Source organism: Leptopilina heterotoma, unplaced genomic scaffold, assembly GCF_015476425.1.
Source record: "Leptopilina heterotoma isolate Lh14 unplaced genomic scaffold, ASM1547642v1 Lhet_21, whole genome shotgun sequence".
Lineage (NCBI taxonomy): Eukaryota > Metazoa > Arthropoda > Insecta > Hymenoptera > Figitidae > Leptopilina > Leptopilina heterotoma.
The window spans coordinates 638,077-660,787 of record NW_025110925.1 but is presented as its reverse complement, the minus strand read 5'-3'; the positions used below and the strand labels follow the sequence as shown (position 1 = coordinate 660,787).

Below are 22,711 nucleotides of genomic sequence, written 5' to 3'. Positions count from 1 at the left end.
CAAGGTATAATTTATTTTTATAAAATTCAAAATACCAATGATAATTTTTATTTATTTTTAGGAAAAATAAAATGATTTTCGTTTTGATGGAATTTTTTTCTAAACTAATTCCAAAACAAGAAAATATTGTGCATTTAACAAGTGACTTTTATTTCATGATGTAAGTGTTTGAAAAAGGATAACACTTACATTTTCATTATTCTTCAACAATTTGTTGTTTTTATTTATTATTAGTCACAAAAGGTTGAACTATAATCCATAAGTGATATTTATTTATAAATTCTGTAAAATATTTGAATTGACCATCTCTTCCATATGGTCATCTCCCCCGGACTTATTATAATATAAACGAGAATAATAATTATTGCTCGGTGAAACATTCGAAGTGTTGTTATAAACACTATGAACTACGATGAACAGATTTGAGTATCATGTTCATTGCTAGTTTTGTTTGAATTAATCCTTTGCTTCTCGAAGTTCTCATTCTCTGTCATATTAAAAATATTAGGGACAAAGGATGAAATATTTTGTTATGCAACTCAATTCCAGTTTGATCTGCATAAAAATTAGATAGTTCTTCTATTTTGGCTACATTTCCTTCAATATAAAGACGGTCTAATCGCGAAGAACATTATTGTCTTGCATTTGAAAGTTTGTTTTGTATATTTCTCCTGTTTTGGGATTATTCAATTTGAAGTGTTGTCTGATATCAATTTCACTTAAATCAAGAATGACGGGAACTTTGTATTTGATTCTCTCTAAATTTGAATCAGCGAAAAGTCGCTGATTCACCTGCCCAGAGTATGCAGCTGATGAAACAGCGTATATACGCTGGAAAATCAGTGCATATACGCTGTTTCATCAGTGTATATACGCTATTTCATCAGCTGCATACTCTGGGCTGGTGAATCAGCGACTTTTCGCTGCTTCAAATTTAGAAGCCTTAAATAGAACGAACAATTTTTAAACCAATCATTGCGTATATGTAATTAATCTCCATTATTTCCATATTGTTTGGAAACATTGACCAAACATGTTCATTGAATACTTTTTCAATTGTCAAACTAGTGAGTTGATAAAATTAACGTGTGATGAGGAACAATAATCATAAGTGATGTAATCTTGCGATAATTGATAAAATACGTTTTCCTTAAGTTAAAAATAAGTTATGTCATCTGCTTGATTAATGATAAAACCCAAATAACCGTGTATGTGACCGTATAGTGTGAGAATAGAGCACTACTAATGATGTACTGATACGTTTCTTCGATATATTTCATGTCAAGTGTTTCATTTTCACCTCCGCCGTACAGATCACTTCCATTTAATACTTTTCGAATGAGTTGGAGTTTTGTTCCAGATTCATTCTCCGAATTGTGAATGTATTCGAAAAGAGTATTCAATACAGGAACAGAATAATTTTGATATTAATAATAAATAATATTAATAATAAATGATTAAAATCTACCTCCTTGGTGTTTACTGATACAACAAACTTTATAAAGCGTCGGACCACTACTAAATTAAATTGAAAAACAAAACAAAAAAATATCTAATGCATTTAAAAAAATACTTTTAGAATTTATCAGAAGAAACGTTTTAATGATATTTTTTATTGTCAGTAGTTGTAAAAATTTAATTTGTTCTGACTTAGTTAAGCAGCAGCAGTGCGGAAAAAATGTGACAATACAAATCCAATTAATAAATTCAACAATTTATTTTTTACACAACTTATATTTCAGAATGTATTAAAATTATTCTTAAAGTAGAGTATAAATATTACAGAATATAAATTCACCTGAAATGCTGCTCATCCTGATGGTAAAGATGAATTGCAAATACCAACTTTCTTCATCAAATTGGATCACATCGTTATCACCTTTCTTCAACATGAACATCCTTTAAAATAACAATTACACGACAAAATATCGGAAAATCTTCCAAATGTTTCATGTAAGTTTGAAAAAAAACAGAAATGTAATTATTCATCGTTGTTGTTAAGTTTTTAACTCATCACTTCTTTAGATGAATGATTTTAGTCGTTTAGTTTTCCAGAAAAGATACAAATTGTGTTAATTTATACAATTGTTCTTCAGTAAGGGTCTCTTGAGCTGGTGTACTTTGTTCTCGGTCGAGTTTACGAGGTTGAATCATAGTTCCGTCTACGGTCCAGCCCCTTTCAAGGGCTAAGTTTTGAGTTTGTTCTCCTGAAAGACCAGTCATACCAGCCAAGATCTCGACGTCCAAAGATGAATATGCTTCCGATACGAGTACCATGGCACGTTCACGGACATTTTCTAAAATGTAATCCAATTAATTATAATAGTCTGTATTTTTTCACAATTTTTAATAAAATTAAGAATATTAGAAATTAGGGAATTTAAAAAAATTATGATTAACAAATAAAAAATTTACCCATCAATTTACTCAAAAAAAATGTTTTGTTACATTTATTTACGAATTTCCAGATTTTCAAAGATTTTAATATGAAACTTTTTCAAAATTAAATTATTTCGAAAAATTCACGCTCAATAATGCTTTCTATATTCAATTATTGTCTACAACTTAAACTAAAATTCATTTTTAAATCAATTTTTATTAGAAAATTCTACGAGAATTCTATTATTTAAATACAAATAAAATGCAAATAAATAATTTATTGAATAATTAAATGTTTCTTAAAATTGAATTCTAATAAAAAATGTTATCGATAAATTTTTTAAATAATTGACTTCTTTTGGCGAATTTCAATAGAATTTTTAAGAATAATTACATTTTTCAAGCAATTCGATTAAAATTCGATTTACATGAATTTTTAAAATTCTCAAATTTTAAAGAACATTTTAACGTGTCTAATGAATTTCTATTACCCTTGAGAGCATTCATGACTTCATCTACATCTTCGCTCCAATTTACGTTAAGAGCAGCATGAACAGCAGGCCAATCTCTTTTCCACATATGCTGACCAACAGTCCAAACATGACATAATTCCGCACTACTGCTTTTCACACTATCCGGAATTCTCTTCCACAAGTATTTGGCGTAACACCTGCAATAAAAAAAAAAATGTTTAATTTTAAAATTCAAAGCATACATTGTTTTGTGTTTTAATTAATTAATTGCTATTATTTAATAACGTAGTTGTTAAATTATGAATATCGCTCAATTAAATTCAGTCACAGTTTTTTAGAGTTCATTATTTTTAGAAGCTAAAATTTTTATTAAAAATACTTATTAAAAATTCACAAATAAAAATTTACAAAATAAATAAAATAGGTGAAAATTAATGTAATTGCGTTAAATTTCCAAAAAAAGTTCTAGATTGTAAATAATTAAATGTATTTTATGGAATTCAATTGAAAATTAATTGTGTTTAGTTTTATCAAATACTTACAATTCATTTTGATAAAGATATATAGCAAGTAATCGAGTATAAACTTGTGAACTAACAACTCCATCTTCTGCCTATAAAATATATAAATAATTATTAATCTAATATGTTTGTAATAAAATATTAATTTACTATTAATATTTTCTGAAATTAATAAATACTAATAAAAACCTAGTTTACTTTTTTTAAGTAATTTAATTCTTTTTTGATAAAAAATATAACCTATAAACTTAAAATAAAGCAACTCTACTCACCTCCAACTCGGCTCTTTCGAGTTCTCTAAGAACGCCGTTTATCTTACTTAAAACCATAATGCAGAATTAATTATTTCAATACTATTCCTAAGCTAAATAATCGTTGACAATTCGAAAATAACGAAAAATAAAGAATTGTCAGATTATTTTGTTATTGGATACACAAAAACCTCGAGATGTTTTCCTCGAAAAACAAATGATTTAAATTAAAGGTGACTTCTCATGGAGAGATGAATGCAGTAGAAACCAGGGACGTGTAGCACAGGTTGCACGGATTATAAATAAAATGAAAGGAGCATAAGGGTGCGTCCGAGCATAAGAAACATTTGGGTAATTCCACGTGAAATTGTTCTATGACATTTTAAAATCGGTTAAACATATTTTTAACTCGTTTTTTATACAGAAAAATATTAAATACGTATTCTTTTATTTTTGTACAATTGCCCAAATTTTCGAATTATGAATTTTCGGAATTTTAAAAGTAAACCACTATTTTCAGTAGCTTATAAGTTTGAAAGTATTGAGTTTAGAAAAAAGTTCTGAAAGAAAGTAAATTTTGGTTTTTCTTTAACTTTTAAGTAATGCAAAAAACTTTTTTTTTAATTTTTAATTTTAACAAAATTATTTTTTTATAAACAAATTAATTTTTTTCTAATTTGGGTATAATTAATTTTAATTTTTCTTTTAGTTATTTATATCTGATAAAAGAGAAAATTTTTCTTAAAGTTCCGAAATAGGAAAAATTTTTTTTAAATTCGCAAGTTGCTTATAGATTACGCTACGCTTTACAATGTGGTTTTTTTATATTGACTGCTCGAAACTGTCTATATTCTATAATTTTGAAGTCCACGAGCAACTTGCAAGCAAATTTTGAAAAAAAAATTGTATAAAAATCTACGGTACTCTCTCATGAGTCTCATCTCTACTGCCTGCCTGCGCAGGCAGGCGCAATGAGAGTAAGGGAGAAAAAACATTTAATTTAAATTTTCTGACTCTCTTACTCTTATGTGTTACCATGACGACCTGCAGGCAGGCAGGCAGTAGAGCAGTGCGAGCGCCTTTAGCCTTAAAAAATCGAAAAGGTTGGCAATCATGTTCCCCAATTCCCATGGCAACTGAAAATATTTGAAAATGGATCTTGAACCAGTATTTACATTTGTGCCTCTATCAAATAAAACTTATAATGGAATACACGACAAGAATATACAACAATTACTTATGAAGTGGTAAATAAAGAGGGTAGAAAATTTATTAAAAAATTATTTTTCAAGACTATTTTTTACATTCCAGGGGCATGAAAGATAACATTAACATTCAAAACTTCGCATTCAATGAATCATTTCATTCATACCACAAATATCATTTAGTGGAGGTAATTCTACTTAAATATCTCCTTTATATTTTTCTTTAAAAAAAAATTCTCTATGATAACAAAAAATAACCAAATAGGGGGAATCCCTTTATTATTATATACTACTATTATATATTTATTATATACTATTATGTTTTGTTTAATTGCGAGCAAATAAATGAATTATAAAAAAGTATTTTATTTTTCATTTACTAACAAATAACATATGTGACGCGATCTGAAGAAAGGGACCTTAGAAGCAAAAAATTATAGGTTATGTTTGCAATTTTTTAAATGAAAATACAAAAAAAGGATCAACTGTCAATATAAATCATTGAAGTTTAAGTCTTCATTAAAACTAAAATATTTAATAAACACTGATTTTAATTCGAAATAAGTAAAAAGAAACTTTCAAACAAGAAAAAAGTAACTCTAACCCAACCTCAAAATGATTTGCTTCTAAGGTCCCTTTCTTCAGATCGCGTCACATATATTTATAATTTTACAGGCCTTTTTTAAAGATGAAGCTGTAGCGAAAGCATTGAAACTTAAAAATGGCAACAAGTGGATTCCTGAAGGTATAATTATAAATTATTTTTTGTGCGAACATTGTTTTATTTTAATAAATCAAAAATATAATATCGAAAAATTTAAACAATTTGTCAATACAGAAATAACTGCTTCTTCTGTTGAAGTTAAACAACTTCAATGTTCAGTTTTAAGTATGGCATTTTTTGACAAATTAAGAAATTCTGACAATAATATTGTTCATAAATCTGGTGCCATTCGTAAAAGATGTGATGAAGAAATTGAAGATTTTTTAGTAGCTGATAATCTTCGAGTGGTATGTATTAAATGCTTCATTATAAATTATTAATTTTAATAAATATTTATTTATATAGGGTCCCATACACTTTATTAATTGTTTATAGACAAATATTTCAAAAAATTATTTTTGAATAATTTTTCTAATTAAATATTTTTAAATTTCTTTATTTTAATCATTTGAAAATATTATACATACTTTAATAACTTTAAAAAAAAACATGTACAGTTACAGTCATTTTTTTCGTATAGAATCCCGTTATACATGGAAATTAATAAACATAATAATTTTTTTGAAAGATGTTATTAAATGAATCAAGTGACGAATACGGCTTGTATACACAAAATGAACGAGAGGAATTCATTTTTGTCATATTTCAAATGCTAGTCTTGGGTGGAATTTTATGTCAATATGAAGACAACATTCAACACTATTTGGACACAACAAAAACAATTTATAAGGACCTAATTAGGTATAGAAAAAATAATATTACAATAATAATTTTGTTTATTTAATTCAAAATAATTGTAAATATTTAAATATATTTATTATCAAAATATATTTCAAATCATATTTGTCAATAAAGTTTAAAATTTAAATATAAAAAAAATATTTTCTACTTTAAGTTAGTAAAAATAATTTAGATCCCACATAAAGTTTTTATAAATCTAAAATTTTATCTTCAAATTGAAAAATGGTAAATTTTTTTATTTGACTGAAACTTAATATATAGACATTTTTTGGGGTTCTTTGATTTTTTGTATTATATAACAGCGAACTTGGAAGGAATTAAAATTTTTAATAATTTACGGTTTTGTTTCAGTGTTGAAATCCAAGAAGAAACACACGAATTGCATGTAACTACAATGGTGATGAAAGTAGAAGTGAAAAATTCCCGAGGTGAATCATATTTCCCACGAAATCCTTCTCACAAGCAAAATCTTGGTTTCTTATTAATAGAACCTTCATCGAGACAAATTACAACTGTACTTCATCAATTTAGTTGTTGAATTTTGAAAAGCTCACCTTCCATCTTTTCGATGATAGAATAAATAAAATTTGACACACATAATTATTCTATGACAGGCATTTTTATAAGCTTTATTGAGTGAGGTAGTATGTTTCAACTATAGAAGATGAAAGAGTATAAGTTTACAATATTTACATATAAAAATACCATCGCAATAATAATTCTACAGGTATAAAGATTGTTTATCGTAATTACAATAATTGGCAACTAAAGTTTCTGGTTATGACATACAAGGAGAAAAATATAATGTAACTTTTACTACTTTTATAGTAAAATATTTCTGGTAACATTTACTATACTTTCGGAGTAAATTTTCCTGCGTTCGAAGTAAATTTTACTAATTTTTACAAATATGTTCTTTCAACGAAGTAAAAATTTGTAAAATTTACTTCGAACGTAGCCAAATTTACTCCGAAAGCAGTAAAAGAGAAATTTAATGTTTTACTATAAAAGTAGGAAAAGTTACTTTATATTTTTCTCTGTGTACTGACTAAGTGTTATTAATCTAAATATTCATAATATATAAAAAACATTTGGCCTTTGGTAATATTTTCAATAATTTTAAATATTAAAACATTCTTGACTTTCTATTTTTAATTTCTTGGATCAATCAATGATATTATGCATAAAGTATCAATTTTTCTATAAGTTTTATTTAAATTTAGCATTGATTCCGAGAGTCAAAAAAGAATTCTTTTTTTTAAACCAGATGAAAATGAACCATTTTTTTAAAGTTAGGTACTATATCTTGACCGGTACTATATTATGACCAATAAAATATTAAAACAACGAAAAAATAAAAAATATGTATATATCTTCAAATTTTACGTGTTTATTTAGAAGAATTTTGCTTTTACTTTCAATAATTAAAAAATTCTTTTCTTCAAATATATATAGTAATATTTTTACATTACATTTTAAGGATAAAATCTATATTGTAACAATATTTTCAAATTGGATCGCAGAATTTCTCAAACGGATCACCTAAGAAAAATTTTTTTACTACCGAAAAAAACCGAAACTGATTCTTTTACTCCTCAAATGGTAACAAAAAGGGTCTAAAAATTCTAAAACAAAAAAGAAAATTTTTTGTGGATGTTATTAGCAATTTACTTTTTTTGTAGTTTTAAATAAAAAAATATTTCTCTCGAGATTCAGTTGACCGATTGAAAAATAAAAAAAAGAGTTTCCTTCGTCATGAAACAAAGTTTTGTTTTTTTTTAAATTCGTTTTTAATAGTTATTTTTTTTAAATTTTTGAATAAAATTATTTAAAACTTAGAGAATTTTTAAAAAACAATAATGTAATTAGTAATTTTTTCAAATAAAAATTGAAATATTTTTATACTTTTGCATCCCTTTAATTATCAAAGAATTCAATTTAAAAATTCTTGAAATTCATGTTCAAACAATTTTAATTACTATTTTTCAAGAACCTAATTTTTTTCAGAATTTTCAAATTAAATCTTTGAAATTTCAATCTTTTTTGTAAAATAAATATTTAAATACTTATTGTTCTTTTATTGCTTTAAATTTCAATATACTTTCAATGTGAAAGTAACTTTGAATAATATAATTCAAAAATTTTTAATTTTTAAGGAAATTAACAAATTAATCATTTTTTATATTTAAATATCGATATACTTTTACAACAATTAGAATTTCAAAGATTTCAATTCAAAAACTGTTTGAAATTTAAACATTTCCTAAGAATCCTACTTTAACAGATTATCTCGATTATTATTATATAATTTTAACCAAAATGTTATATAAATAAACTAATAAAATTTTTTTCAGGTGATCCGTTTGAGAAATTCTGTGCCAATTATTAAAAAAAAAAGTTTAATTTGAAGTGAATTATTTTTTTGTTACTTTAATATTGATATGACGTTTAATACTTTACACAATTTTAAGTAGTTGTGCGAATTTTATATTAAATCGTACGATTTAATTCTTGACATTTAGTTATTTCTATATGATTTATCTTCTAAATTAATGGTAAATTATTACAATTTGTTAATTTACATATAATTTTTCTATTTCGTTTATGATTTTATCTGTTTATGAATGATCATTGGGTAAGAATTTTTATTTCTGACATATTTTAACTATTCACAATTTTTTTTTTTAGGTAATATGGTGTAAATTTCGAATAAATTTAGTTAAAAATTACGAATAAAATTTTTTTTCAAATTTAAAACAATGCAATTAGAATTTTTTTTCCAATTAGATTTAAAATGGAAATAAACTTAAATTAAGTTTTGAGCAATAAGAAAAATTTCGTCACATTATGAATATTTTAGGAAAGAAAAATTTTATGGAAATTCTTACAATTTTAATTTAAGAATTGTGTATAAAATATAAATAATAGATTTTTGCTACGTTGAAAATGAGTTTTTTTTTTAATTAAAAAATAATAAGTACATAATTATTGTCATCAGTTTTTTTAAAAGCTACAGAAAATTACTAGTTGTAATAATTGTTCTCAAATTATATTAAATAATGATTGGGTAGAATGTTTTAAAATCGAGTGTTTCAAAAAGGAAATTTTATTTTTTTTTCTTTTCTTAATTTTTATCTTCTTGTTTTTTTTGTTTCATTAACAAAACTGAATTGAAAAATGAGAAAAACTGTAAAACGAAATGTTAGCAAAACTTTCAACTTTCATTACTTCATTTTCAATTACGATTATATACAAAAAAAAGTAATAATAATACGAACTGACTGTATATTTTTACACTTTTTTGTATACTATTGTATACAATTTTACTATTGGTAATTGGTATTCTATTCTATATTGTATTTATGAAATATATTCAAACTTTGTATATGAGTAAAAATTTCTGAAACGTGCTTTAAAATTTTAATTTTTTCCTAAATTTTAATTTTCCTGTAGAATTTTATATAAAAAATCACTATGTAAAAGGATTAAAAATTTTCAATTGTTAATAAGAAGAGTAAAAATAATTTTTTTGCAAAATCCTTTTACATAGTGATTTTTCATGTAAAATTCTACAGAAAAATTAACATTTAGGGAGAAATAAAAATTTTCAAGTTTTAGGTGGCACGTATCAGAAATTCTTACTCATGTAATTCATTCATATACTATGAATGAAAGTTAGAGATCGTTTCTGTTTTATGATATATTATTATTGATATTATGCATTAATTGTTGTTAAATTTTCTGCGGAGTAAAAAGTGTTTTTTTTTTAAATTTCTGCACAAAATCAGTCATAAATAAACAACTAATTATCGAGATAAATTCAATACTTTCTGATATCACATTTGTGCACAGTAACATTTTAATAATGCCACTGTTACTAGTTGTAAGCCTTCGAGTTAGTCTTTGCAATAACAGTATTTACGCATATCGAACAAATGATTCTCGACGCATCTTGCTTGCGATCCGTACATATTTATTCGACTGACGTCTGTTATCTATAAGTAAAAATCATAAAATTTATTTAAATATATTGAAAAAGAGGAAAAATTTACAAATATTTCAGGCTTTGCACTCATTTACTAAAAATTATTTTCAAATATGAATTTTCGAATAATTTCAGATTCAAACTTTAAAAAAATTCAATTACTAACTAATTTACTAATTAATTATTCTTGTTTTATTAATTTCAAAAATTTTAATAAACATTATTTCATAAGAATTCAATTATTTTTATGAATATTAAATATTTTTGCAAAATTTCAATTATTTGTAAACGAAATTTGAATAAAATTTCACGAACGAATACAATTATTTTCTAAAATTTTAATAAATCCTTCGAAACAATTCAATTTTTTTTTTAAATAGTAAAATCTTTGCACAAATTCAATTATTTTCAAAAAAAATTTCACGAAAGAATTCAATTTTTTTTCTTAATTCGTTATAAAATCTTTGCAAAAATTCAATTCAATATTTCGAGAAAATTTAATTATTTTCTAAAATTTTAATAAAATTCAATAATTAAATGTTCAATTCCAATTATTAACCAACATGATTATTTTAAAAACTTGAAAGAAATTGTTCATAAAATACAATTATTTTCAAAATTTTTAATTAAAATTATTAAAAAAAACTCCATTATTTATAAAAAAAAAATTCAAAGAAATTCTCCAAAAAGAATATAATTAGAATTTTCAAAAATTGTAAGAAAATTCTTAGCAAAATTAGTTTCAATAAAATTTTTCCAAATAATACAATTATTCTTAAATTTTTCTTTAAAAATGTCAATTCTTTGCTAGAATTCAATTATTTTCAATACAATTTTAATAAACTATTTGAATTCAATTGTTCTTAAAAATATTAATTAATAATTTTTTTTTTTGCAGAATTTCAATTATTTTGAATTTTCCGCATGAATTCAATTAATATTTTCAACAGAATTTTTCGAAAGAATTCAATTGTTCTTAAAATTTTTAATAAATTTCTTGTGTCAGAATATCAATTAATTATTTTTTTAATAAAATTTTATGAAGCTTTCAATTATTGTTTTGCTGAATGTTTTATCGGCATAAAGGATCAGTTGAAGAAAGATTATTCTTGTTTTAATAAATTTTGTCTTAAAATTTTTTATTTTCTTCTCAGAATTTCAATTATTTTTAAATTCAGAAAATATGAATTTTTAATAAATTTAATTAGAAATTTTTAAGAACTTAGTTTTTTGAAAAATTTCGATAATTCAAATTGTTTTGAAATTTATCGAATGTTTTAAAATACATTTAATTAATTATTAAAAATAATGTATTTATAGAAGAATTTTAGTTAAAAATCTCAACAAAAGAAAAAATTGAATTGTAGAGTAGTTACAAATAATAGCAATTTTTAGAAATAATTGAATTTTGAAAAGTTTTCAAACTCAAATCATTGAAAATATGAATTTTTCATTCTTTTGATTAACAATTCTGCAAAAATTAATTTTTTTCAATAATTTTAATTCCAATGCTGTTGAAATTATTTGAAGCTTTTATTTTCTAATACATAATTATTTAATTGAAGAATTTCTAAATAAATGAAATTTTGTAAAATTGATGTACACAATTGTGGATTTTATTCATTTTCGCTAAGTACGTTTTTTAATAATAATCAACGAGTGTGAAGCCTGATTTTCAAACATAAATAACTTTTTAAAAAATTTATTATAAAAAAATGTAAAATTTTCAAAGAATTTAGGTTCAACTGATGAATTTGATATAAATAAAATTAATAAGAAAATTTTAAATATACTTTTATAAAGATTTCAAAAAACTAGAAGATTTAAAATAATAAAATGTTTGTACTGACCTTCATGGAAAATAAATTGTTATTCAAATTGTGGGTAACACTTCCTTCATAAAGTCCGCCTCCAGGATCTGTTTTTATTTTTATTTGGTACATTTCTGTTTTCACTTTGGTTTTCGATGAAAAGTCACCGACAAATCCGTCAAGATCATCTGACTTTTGAAAGTTTAAAAGGCCTGCAGCAATGTTGAAAATCTTATTGTTTGAAAACACGAAAATATTTCAATTTTGTCCAATTATGAAAAATTGGAAAAAAAAAATGAAAATAGAATAAAAATTTGTTGAAAATAGTGAAAAAATGGGACACATTAAAATAGATAAATAGAATAAGAATTTATGGAAAATAATGAAAAATTGTTTACATACCTTTTGTTGGTGTTAACTTAGCAGCCCATAAAATATCTGCTAATTTTAGTTTCTCACATATGTTACGGTATTCTTTGGTGTGGGAATTTAAAAATTTAAGAAAATAATTTGCAGCCTCCATCACTGTTGGATCATCAATTGAGGTTTCTTGCCAATTAAGACAAGCACACCAATGAGGTTCTATAAAAGCATCGGCACATGTTCGCTCTAGAGGAATCTAAACGTTAAAGATTTAGAATTAGTATATTTTTTTTGTTTAAATTTAAAAAATGTCACTATTTTAAATTTATCAATTTGGCGTCGACGCTAAGTTTTGTCATCTTTTTAAAAATTAGTCACTAACCTTAAATACTCTAATAGTTGAAATTGAAATTCGACAAATTTTAATAAAATTCTTCTAAACAAATTAATTTTCAACAAATTTTCAAAATTCAATTATTGAAAAATTTAAAAAATTTCCCAAAAGAATTCAATTACTTAAAATAACCTTTAATTAAAAAAATTATCACTAAAGCTCTTCATAATCTCGAGATGAATACTAATTTCGAGAGCCTAAGGGGGGATTTATTTACTGTTTTCCACATTTTTAAAAATAAGTTTACTTTGAAATTCGCATATGAAATTTTTTACTAATACCCATATCGATTTTTAAAAAAAAAATTTAATTTAAAAATTTTTTTTTAAAATCCACTGGATATTTTTATATGAAATGCGGTCAAGTTATTTTCACCCAAGTAGTGTGTATAGACAAATCACTAATAATATACGTGTAAAGTGGTTAAACTCCTATAAAATTAGTGTCGATTCGGTTTTAGTATCACTCCAAGTAAATTTATTTCAGAATTGCGTGACCTCAGACTCTAACAATATTTTATATATTACTTGGACACTTTTTATTTACCTATTTAAGTACATACTTTGTGTACCAAAGGCTCATATTAAAATCGATCGACATTTAAAAATGATTACACCGATATTTACACAAAAAGCATATTTATAAGATTTAAAGATTGAAAAAAATAACACGTAATATTGTTGAAAGTTACGAAAAAATGTAATTTTTTCTAATAACCTTAACATCGACATCTTCAATAATCTCAAGTTCAAGAAATTTTTCATTTTTTTTTTTTTCATTTTTTAAGTTTTTCATGATTAATGTTTTACGAAAAATATTTTGATTACCTTATCGAAGAGACTGATGGCGCGATCCCCTTTGTCACCTTCCTTAGGACTGTCGAAATCTAATATTTTCTCAAGAGTCTTATGAATATCGAAAGGCGTTGTTAAATGTTTTGTATTGTACACAAAATTAGCATAGGCCCGCGAATGAACTTGTTTGAACCATGGAGGAAATGTGAAAGAGAAAAATGGAAGTCTCTCTTCCTGTTTGCCTTGTACAGTATTTCTAATTTCTGCGAATCTAAAAAATTACGCAACAAATTACGCATTTGACATTTATAATTATATATTGAAATATATAAATAAAATATGTGTTCACATCATTACCTGTGTCCGTGATCGCTCATGAATATTAAAATTGTATTATTCAAATGTCCATTATTGTTCAAATTTTTAAGCCACTGATAAACGTCTTCGTCAGCAGCACCAATATCATTATAGGAATCATGCGAGAGTTCTCCGTGAAAGCCGAATGCAAATTTTGGTTGGTCCCGATATTCGTCAAACATTGCTTGCATGTAATTCATCATCAACTTGAATAATTATAAAAAACTTTATAATTTAAATGTTTTTAAATTTAAATTCTTTGAGATTTAAATGTTTTTTTACTTATATCAACAATTAATAATAACTCTGCACTTCCTACCATGTGACGTGGAATTCCGTTGAAACAAAACCGTTTCGAATATTTAAAAAGTGAAGAAGCGGACAAATAAAATGTTCTCATATAATGATCCGTTGGTTGTTGTTGGAAACCTTTGAGTCGATATGTAAATGTACCAATATGATGAACGTCTTCCATGAAACCAGTGATGTAACCGCTTTCTTTGTACTTTTTCCAAATGAGTGGATAAACGTCGACAAAATCCGCTTTTGATCCCATTCGTTTTCTTGTGTCTGGCAATTCGAGTTCGATTTTTCCGGTAAGAATTGGAATTAGAGCTTGAGGTGTTCCGTCACCGACAATATTGTAACCCTCCAGTATGAGAGAATTTAAATTTGTCTTCAAGTAATGATACGATTTTGGTAATTTTCTAATAAATGTGTTTCTTGACAGGGAATCGAATCCAAACATAAGTACATTTAATTTAAGACCCTTATCAGGAACTTTATTCCATGTATGATCAGCTTTCATTGAAGGATTCTGTTTTATTCCCGCTAATACACTATGCCATCTGTTAAATAGTTTTTAACAAATAATTTCAATTTCAAAACACCTTCTATTAATTTAAGAAATTCATTAAAAGTATAATAAATGAATCTATTACGGGTAAATCTTAAAAATAAAACAACTCACTGTCTCCCACTCTGCGATTCACATTTGACGTCCGCAAAATCACTTTCTTTTAAAATATAAACATCGTTTGATTCAACTGAATCCGTAAAACTAGTTTCGAAATCGTCCTCCCTGATGATTTCTGTAAAATCATCAAACATCGAAAATGTTTATTAATAAACATTGGTAGGTTTTCAAAAAAAAATTTCTGAACTAAACTTGACATCATACTAAAAAATTAGAATAAAAAATAATGTAAAAAAAGTACCCCGCGCTTTTTGTACAGAAAATGGTTTTCGGTCAAATCTTCTGAAAAGCTACAGTAGCTCAAAGTTACCACATAATAATAAATTAAGAAAGTTTTTGTGGATGTTCCGTTCTTAAAAAATCACCCGAATGAAACAAAAATTTTATGAAAGTTCCTCCATTGCTAAATAGACTTGATACACATCCCGAGTCAAAATTTAGACCCTCTTTTGAACCTGAAAACAATGCGGAAAAATCCACATTCCGATGTTTAGAGGTTGAAAAGAAGGTTCATAGATTAAAATTTACCTTTAAAAGCACAAGTTATTTCTCCATAACGAGTTTTGGCTTTACTTGAAATTTGCAATTTCGACCCTTCAACAGTGACCCAATCGTCCATCTTGCAATCCAACGGTTTGACATCTTTGATGAACTTCATTATTTCTGGATTCAAAATATCAAGCTCAGGAAATGTACATGCCGGCGCTCCATTTCTGTGAGAATATATTAATTGTTTTCTTTGTTGTATTATCAACGAGGGTAGAAATATGGACAGTAGAATTCATTTATAATGATATTGAGGGAACAAAACAGTCTTAATCGTACAAAGAAGAGCATAAACAATATGGTCGGGGGTAGTACATCAATATAATGTTAATATACCACTTTGTGAAATACAATCAATACGTTGAAATTGATAAAAAAGTTTGCTACCTTTGTTATCAAAAATGTTTGTTACTATATAAACAATTGATTTAAGCGGAATTAATGTAAACGAATTCTACCGTTTTTATATGAGGTATTATTTTTCAAATCGTTCCACCAACCAAAGACCAAAAAAATTTCATTCACCTTTCAAGTTTAATTTTTAATTAATTTCTCTACGAAATTAAGAGAAATTTTGAAAAATAAAAAAATAAATAGAAAGTTAATTTGATTTTCTGTCGAATTAGCATATAACTTCGTTTAAATATAGAATAAAAATTCACTTATAAAAAGTACAATAATTCTTGCGATAGTTTTTTGTAAGTGCAATATGGTTTGAAATAGAATGCCTCATCATATTTAAATGTAATAAAAGGCTTATTTTATCAACTTACCCTGTATATAATACTTGCTGTTTGGCATCATTGATCATTTGTGAAATTCGCATACTGAAAAAATTAATTTTGTAAAAAGTTTAACAAAATGCAGGATCTATGACGTTTTTTACACATTATTTATTTCCATAAACATTAAAAATGTAGATAAAGATTAAAATTTTATGATTTGTAATCAGCAACCCCAAAGAACCCCCGCAAGTAACGAGAATTTGAACTGAATCAGACGAAAATAAAAATTTCTCATCCGCCATTATTGAATTTAGAAAATCTAACTCAAGATTCATAATCAGCGGCTCCGAAAAACCCGTGGTTAACGAATTTGAACTTAATCAGACAAATTTTGTAATCAGCCATATTGGATCCACCATTTTGAATTTTGAAAATCTAACTTCAAATTCGTAATCAGAGACCCCAAAAACTCCCAAAGTCAGAAAATTTGTATGAATCCGACGACTTTTTGACGATTAGTAAAATATGTGCGCATGAACTTGAAAATTTTGCAATGAATTTGACGACACATTAGGTCCGCCATCTTGAAATTTTTAATTCTGCCTTAAATATCTTTAAAGTGGAAAACTTTCATGCACTTTTGGCTGAAAACAAAATTATATATAGTAATTATATTTAAAACGATTTTTCATTCTTAATATTTAGTGCAAAAGAAAATGTAGTCTTATCTTATCTGTCTGATATCGTCCAATATCGAATATTTTGCAATAAAATTATATTCGTTACTTTGATAATATACAATTTAAAAATTCCCATAAAAAATGTATATCAGATCAAGGTTTGACTCATTAGGAGTTCATTAAACTGTTTAAAGTTTTTTTTTTTTAATCTCTAAAGCAGAATTGAGTATATTTCCAAGGTCACGAAGTTCGATTACTTTCTTGAAATAAACTCTGATCTAATATTGAAGCAGTTCTATATATATGTGACATTACTTTGTTTTGCAGAAGAACAAATTTTTACATTTCTATAAAATAATTTTTACATATTTTACTTGAATATTTCATTCTGAAGTTAAAATTGAGGGTCCCTATCAAAGAACCGCGGTTATAAGTTTTTGAGACTCAAAATTCTCCACCTCTAAATAAAAAAAGGATTTAAAATTTAAATTTCTTGAAAACATTTCGCATTTGTATAAAGATTACGAAAATGTTTCTCAAAAAATTTGGATTAAAAACAATTTAATTTTTGACTTACAGGGCAATGATTTTGAGCTTAAAAAACTTATAACCGGTTTTTTGATAGGGACCATCAATATTGTATTTTATTTTAAAAACCACTTTTTATGATATGTAGCTAAAACGTTTAATAAGTTATAAATATGTTTTTCATCAGCAACCACTTAAAAATTAAGTCCGACTACATACCTGCAGTTATACCCTATACATGGAAGTTAAATCAATAATTAATTTTAATTGTTTGTTACAATTTATACTTAGCAAAAATTACTTACAGTTTTTCCAACTGAGGCGAATCGGCGTCATTAAATTTCAATTCCGATTTGAAGACTTGGGCGATGCAGTAGATAAAAACAGCAATAAATGCTGCAATTATGAGCCTTCTGAGATAACATGATATGATCTTCATAATTGTCTTTTCTACAAATATAAAAAATTTTAAATAGTAAATTTTCTTTTTCATTCGCATTTCGTCTTATTCGAAGGTCTTTGACAATGTGTGAAAAAACTAAAAAAACTTTTTTTAACTTCATCTTTTAATATCAATTATACATATATAAATTGTATGCAGAAATATTATATACATTAGGCAGATTTTTTTAAAAATCATGGAGCAACATGGTTCAGATAACTTTCAAAGAACACAAATGTATTCTTTTTTTTACCAAGAAAAAAAATTTTTTTTATGGCTTTGCTGTATATAGTTTTTTTATAGCTCATCTTTTATTTTTGAATATTTACTACTCTTTAATAGCTTGTAACAATGTCAAACTGTGGTCGCCTTTCAGAAATGGCTGTCAGTACGTATAGAAAATTTTTAAAGTAAAATATTATTGCAATTCGGACAAGTTATCGAATAATTCAAAATTTTATAAATCTAAAAGTAGTTAGATACTTAAAAATAAACTTCTTAGAAAGCAAAATAAAAAGTAAAATAATAAAATATATGATTTTTAATTGAAAAATATTATTAAATTATATTTTTATAATTAAGGACTAAACACACTTTTTGAAGTTATACGATTCCTCATCAACTAAACAAATCACTTATTTACACTTTATTATTTACCAACACTATATAGTAATCACAGTAAAAATATGAATCTTAGTATTTTTATCTTTTTTCAATGTATTTTTGTTCATAATGCGCATCAAAAAAATTATATTCATTTTGATAAAATTCAAATCGACCGCCAATTTCACGGAAGTAGACCCTAGCGGGAAATTTTTAATTACTTACTACATTTTATATACAATTTAAATTATAAATCTTCTGGTATTATTACAATATTATTATAGTCATCGTTATTAAAAAATTAAGCTAAAATAGAAATATTAATAAAATTTTGAAAGCAAGTTAAGTAGTTGTCAGTCTAATGTTTTATTAATATTATATATTATTATATATATATTCAAATAAAATGTTTAATTGTTTAAAAGAACTGGAAATTAAATTTCTTATTTTTCCACCAAAACGAAATCAAAATAAAATACATTTTTTTTCATATAGGTATAAAATACGAAATAATAAAATTGGACTTATTTTTGTTTCGGTTGTCAAATTTTTTCTTGAAAAAGTAAAAACTTGTATATTTTCAAAAATTTTTTATTAAAATAAAAAAGAATTGTTAAATAAAATTAAAAATTTTTAAATATAAAAATTATCAATAACATTCTTCTCTCAAAATATGTATAGCAGGCTAAATTACTTAATTCTTATCTGATGAAAAAGAAAACAGATAAAATATATTTTGTGTTAATTTAGGTATTTTACATTATAAAGACATTAAAAAAATAATTAAAAATTGATTTTTACAATTTTGGAAGAATTTTTTTGAAAAAATCATTGTTTTTAGGTTGAAAATACTAAAAAATTACTATAAAAATAATGTTATGGAAGATTTAAATGATTTTCTTGATATAATTTTAAAATGTAATCGAAGTATCCCCTTAAAATATTACTTTTACAAATTAAAGAAAAGAAGATACTTATTAATAAAGAAAAAATTTTAAAAAATATTTTTGTGAAAATAGCTTTATTTTTAACATTTATTTAACTGTATTTTTACTACCTTTTATTAACTCCTTATCACATTTATCATCCTTGGCACTTTATGAACTATTTATAAATATTTACAAAAATGCTGAAAAATAAATTGAACAGTATATTGACTGGTTGTTCTGCACTAAACTTGATTGCACTTTATAACACGAAATGATTTTTTTTTATCGCTTATCCGTAGTTACAGTATCACGATTAGTTTGTTGGAAAATTTTATCACAAAATACCACATGGACCACAGTGTCAGATTATAGAATAACCGCGAGACTATATATTCAGAATTATCAGAAAACACAAAAAATTATTTTTCGAATTATAACGTTTAGACGTGTACTTTTTTTTCTTTAAGTAAACGACGATGAGAAAAATGAACAAGATAGAAACATTTATATAAATATTCACAAGTTATTTGAAGCTAAAGTCTAGTCAAAAATAAAGATAAGGTCTTATTTGTTTTTCTCACGTTTTCATAAGAGTGTTCTTGCGTGTGTCGTGTGTCGCTAGCGAGTTGTGGTGTGTTAGTTGGTCGGTAAATAGTTCCGATGAGAACCGAGGGGTTGAGAAAAGCGCTGATATCATATTCACTATAAAGAAATTTTTATTTTTATTGCATGTTTTTTTTTATTACTATTCGTTAGTTAACTTATTGTTGTAATGAATTTTTAAATGATAATTTAAAAATATCTTTATTATTAGCATTTTAAACTTGTAGAAAATTTCGGGAGGGGGGGAAATTAAAATCAATTTCTTGCACGCAATAGTTTTCTGGTTTACTGTCTAGCAAGGGCTGCGCCATGTGAGCGACCGTCACTGTTGTGTGTATAGAAGTATACTCATACATGCGTACAATATACACAATATGTATTCCAGATGGAACGTTTCCTTTCCATGCGGCATGAGTTTATCAACACGCATGTTAATTATGATGAGATACTATAAAGTTTGTAAACTTATTTTATACAAAAAAAGCTCAAAATCACTCGCATTAGGCATAATTTTTGTAATTGTTATATATTATTTTAGGTTATTGATGAACTTTTACAAAAATTGTCACAACCCCCCCTCCACCCAACTCATAGGCCCATAACTGTAATAATATAAATGATCCCTAAGGGAGGTTCTACACTGATTCAAAAAAGGTCAATTCAAGTCTAATATAAAAATTTTTGCAACTATAATTCATAATCAATTTATTAAAAAGATTTAAAAAATTTTGAATAAAAAAGGAGGCCAACAACTACGCGGTATTGCCAAGCGGTCACCCATCCAAGTACTAACCGCGCTCAATGCTGCTTAACTTCGATGATCGAACGAGAACCGCCCAGTAAAAAAAAAAGTATTCAGAATAGAGAAAAAGTATTGGTGGAGACGTTCGGTGAATGCGTTTTCGCGACAAAACCGTATTGGTGGGTTACGGTGAATACATTTTGCTTACCGTGAATACTTTTTTTTTTAAACTTTCGATTTAAAGATTCCTAAGCAAAGTTGAGAATATTTATAAAGAGCGTAAGTGACCTGAAGTATAAAAATGACTATTGCGAGAAGGAAATAAGAAATTTTGAGAAAAAACGAAAAATTAAATGTGACAAACAGATTGTAAAATGTTGATCAATTACCATATGCTTTTCTGTGCCTACAACGTACGATGATTAAAAGGAACTTTGACGTTACCGGCGGAACTTACTGTTTCACATACATTTACTTGGATTTCTCAAGTTTCTGTCGGTATCGTCAATGTTCCTTTTCATCATCATACGTTGTAGGTTTGTCACATTTAATTTTTCATTTTTTCTCAAAATTTCTTATTTCCTTCTCGCAATCGTCATTTTTATACTTCAGGTCACTTACGCTCTTTATAAATATTCTCAACTTTGCTTATGAATCTTTAAAACGAGAGTTTAAAAAAAATGTATTCACGGTAAGCAAAATGTATTCACCGTAACCCACCAATAGGTTGGTTCCAGAATGAGCCAAAACGCAACGAAGACGCGACGCGTCCCAATGCTAATCAAATGGGGACGCGTCGCGTCTGCGTATGCGTCAAGTCCATTCTGGAACCAACTATACGGTTTTGTCGCGAAAACGCATTCACCGAACGTCTTCACCAATACTTTTTCTCTATTCTGAATACTTTTTTTTTTACTGGGCGGTGAACTCAGCGTTATTATTTTATTTTATTTTTTAAATGCTTTTTATTAATAACAGAACGATATATACATATGAGAATTAACGATAAAGCAATTAAGCAAATGAGAACGTCAATAACAATTTTTTTAATTTGTACAATGGTCAAGACGGCAGCATACAAGCTGCACTCGCAGACACAACAATTAATTACACACAACATCACAAAAAAAATACTATTCATTTAGACTTCGTCGAATATCTATTGTAAAACGTCATAATTTTTTTCAAATCTTTGTTACTAAATTATTTATTATTTCTAAATTTCTAAATTAGGTGGTAAAAAATAAAAGACCTCATAACAAAGGAAGTATGATTTTTAATGCCTAGTTGACAATGAACATGGTACATAAAAAAGGTATGAATTTGTTGATTCATACAATTATAGGCCACGTATAACTTTCGATAGCTGTACAAATGTAAAAGTGCATAACATCATAATTTATTTAAGACATTCATGGAAGTACAGTTTCGTATATACAATATTGGATAATTGTGTGCGTTCTGCACAAATTCATTATGGGGCATTCCAGGCCAAATCGGAAATCATTTTGCTTTCGCATCTCAAATTTTTTTTAAATATTTTTTTTTCCTTTAGCACTCTTTGAAATGAGCTACCTTGATTTTTTTCAAATTTTTTCATAAAGCGGTTCAGGAGATACAGATTTTTGAAAAATGACGTTTTTTATGTAAATTTTTTTTTTAAATGCTTATAACTCGGTCAAAAATTGATCAAATTGGACGTTTTTATAATGAAAAGTTTTGTTTTCACGCGTAGTTTTTAATAAAAATATTTTTAAAAAATTTAAAAATAATTTACGATAAGATTTAAAAATTTTTTAAATAAAATTTCATTTTTAACAATGTATGTGTATCGATCAATTTATTTCAAAATTTTTTTTTATTTCAAAATTTTAAAATAAATAGATCCCTTTATTTTCCCACGATCGGACAAGGCTTATTAATTATGTTAATTTAGTGC

The 22,711-nt window shown here is 25.6% G+C and overlaps 3 protein-coding genes across 6 annotated transcripts; 1 reads left to right on the top strand and 2 right to left on the bottom strand.

Annotated features, from left to right (window-relative positions):
- Nucleotides 1–1,693: 1,693 nt before the first annotated feature.
- LOC122501427 (COP9 signalosome complex subunit 8) lies at nt 1,694–3,857 on the bottom strand. The gene is made up of 4 exons (XM_043610877.1): nt 3,646–3,857; nt 3,395–3,465; nt 2,871–3,049; nt 1,694–2,297 (listed from the first exon to the last, which is right to left on the bottom strand). The coding sequence occupies exons 1-4, from the start codon at nt 3,700–3,702 to the stop codon at nt 2,044–2,046; spliced, it is 561 nt and encodes a 186-aa protein (XP_043466812.1). The 5' UTR covers nt 3,703–3,857; the 3' UTR covers nt 1,694–2,043.
- Nucleotides 3,858–4,733: 876 nt separating this feature from the next.
- On the top strand, nt 4,734–6,902 carry LOC122501435 (cilia- and flagella-associated protein 300-like). 2 transcript variants are annotated; one of them, XM_043610885.1, is made up of 6 exons: nt 4,734–4,871; nt 4,936–5,017; nt 5,505–5,574; nt 5,668–5,840; nt 6,122–6,294; nt 6,646–6,902. In XM_043610885.1, exons 1-6 carry the CDS (start codon nt 4,777–4,779, stop codon nt 6,830–6,832), a joined length of 780 nt encoding a protein of 259 aa, XP_043466820.1. In that variant the 5' UTR covers nt 4,734–4,776; the 3' UTR covers nt 6,833–6,902. The 2 variants fall into 2 exon arrangements, with proteins under 2 accessions (XP_043466820.1, XP_043466821.1); XM_043610886.1 differs by having other exon boundaries at nt 4,826–4,871; nt 4,917–5,017.
- A 2,592-nt stretch (nt 6,903–9,494) lies between these two features.
- On the bottom strand, nt 9,495–20,143 carry LOC122501459. 3 transcript variants are annotated; one of them, XM_043610940.1, is made up of 12 exons: nt 20,009–20,143; nt 19,556–19,812; nt 17,759–17,903; nt 16,294–16,347; nt 15,503–15,687; nt 14,969–15,089; nt 14,318–14,846; nt 13,999–14,204; nt 13,675–13,912; nt 12,493–12,709; nt 12,130–12,302; nt 9,495–10,289 (listed from the first exon to the last, which is right to left on the bottom strand). In XM_043610940.1, the coding sequence occupies exons 3-12, from the start codon at nt 17,890–17,892 to the stop codon at nt 10,191–10,193; spliced, it is 1,956 nt and encodes a 651-aa protein (XP_043466875.1). In that variant the 5' UTR covers nt 17,893–17,903; nt 19,556–19,812; nt 20,009–20,143; the 3' UTR covers nt 9,495–10,190. The 3 variants fall into 3 exon arrangements, with proteins under 3 accessions (XP_043466875.1, XP_043466874.1, XP_043466876.1); XM_043610939.1 differs by having other exon boundaries at nt 19,556–20,096; XM_043610941.1 differs by lacking the exons at nt 19,556–19,812; nt 20,009–20,143 and adding an exon at nt 18,068–18,119.
- Nucleotides 20,144–22,711: the final 2,568 nt, after the last annotated feature.

Excerpts from the sequence above, each read along its gene's own strand:
- LOC122501427 (XM_043610877.1), bottom strand. The coding sequence starts at position 3,702 with ATGGTTTTAAGTAAGATAAACGGCGTTCTTAGAGAACTCGAAAGAGCC. Across the intron at positions 3,466-3,645 it reads TCGAAAGAGCCGAGTTGGAG|GCAGAAGATGGAGTTGTTAG; the intron begins GTGAGTAGAGTT and ends TATATTTTATAG. Across the intron at positions 2,298-2,870 it reads AGTCATGAATGCTCTCAAGG|AAAATGTCCGTGAACGTGCC; the intron begins GTAATAGAAATT and ends ATTACATTTTAG.
- LOC122501435 (XM_043610885.1), top strand. The coding sequence starts at position 4,777 with ATGGATCTTGAACCAGTATTTACATTTGTGCCTCTATCAAATAAAACT. Across the intron at positions 5,841-6,121 it reads TAGCTGATAATCTTCGAGTG|ATGTTATTAAATGAATCAAG; the intron begins GTATGTATTAAA and ends TTTTTTTGAAAG. Across the intron at positions 6,295-6,645 it reads ATTTATAAGGACCTAATTAG|TGTTGAAATCCAAGAAGAAA; the intron begins GTATAGAAAAAA and ends GTTTTGTTTCAG.
- LOC122501459 (XM_043610940.1), bottom strand. The coding sequence starts at position 17,892 with ATGAAGATCATATCATGTTATCTCAGAAGGCTCATAATTGCAGCATTT. Across the intron at positions 16,348-17,758 it reads TCGCCTCAGTTGGAAAAACT|TATGCGAATTTCACAAATGA; the intron begins GTAAGTAATTTT and ends TAATTTTTTCAG. Across the intron at positions 15,090-15,502 it reads AATAACTTGTGCTTTTAAAG|AAATCATCAGGGAGGACGAT; the intron begins GTAAATTTTAAT and ends ATGATTTTACAG.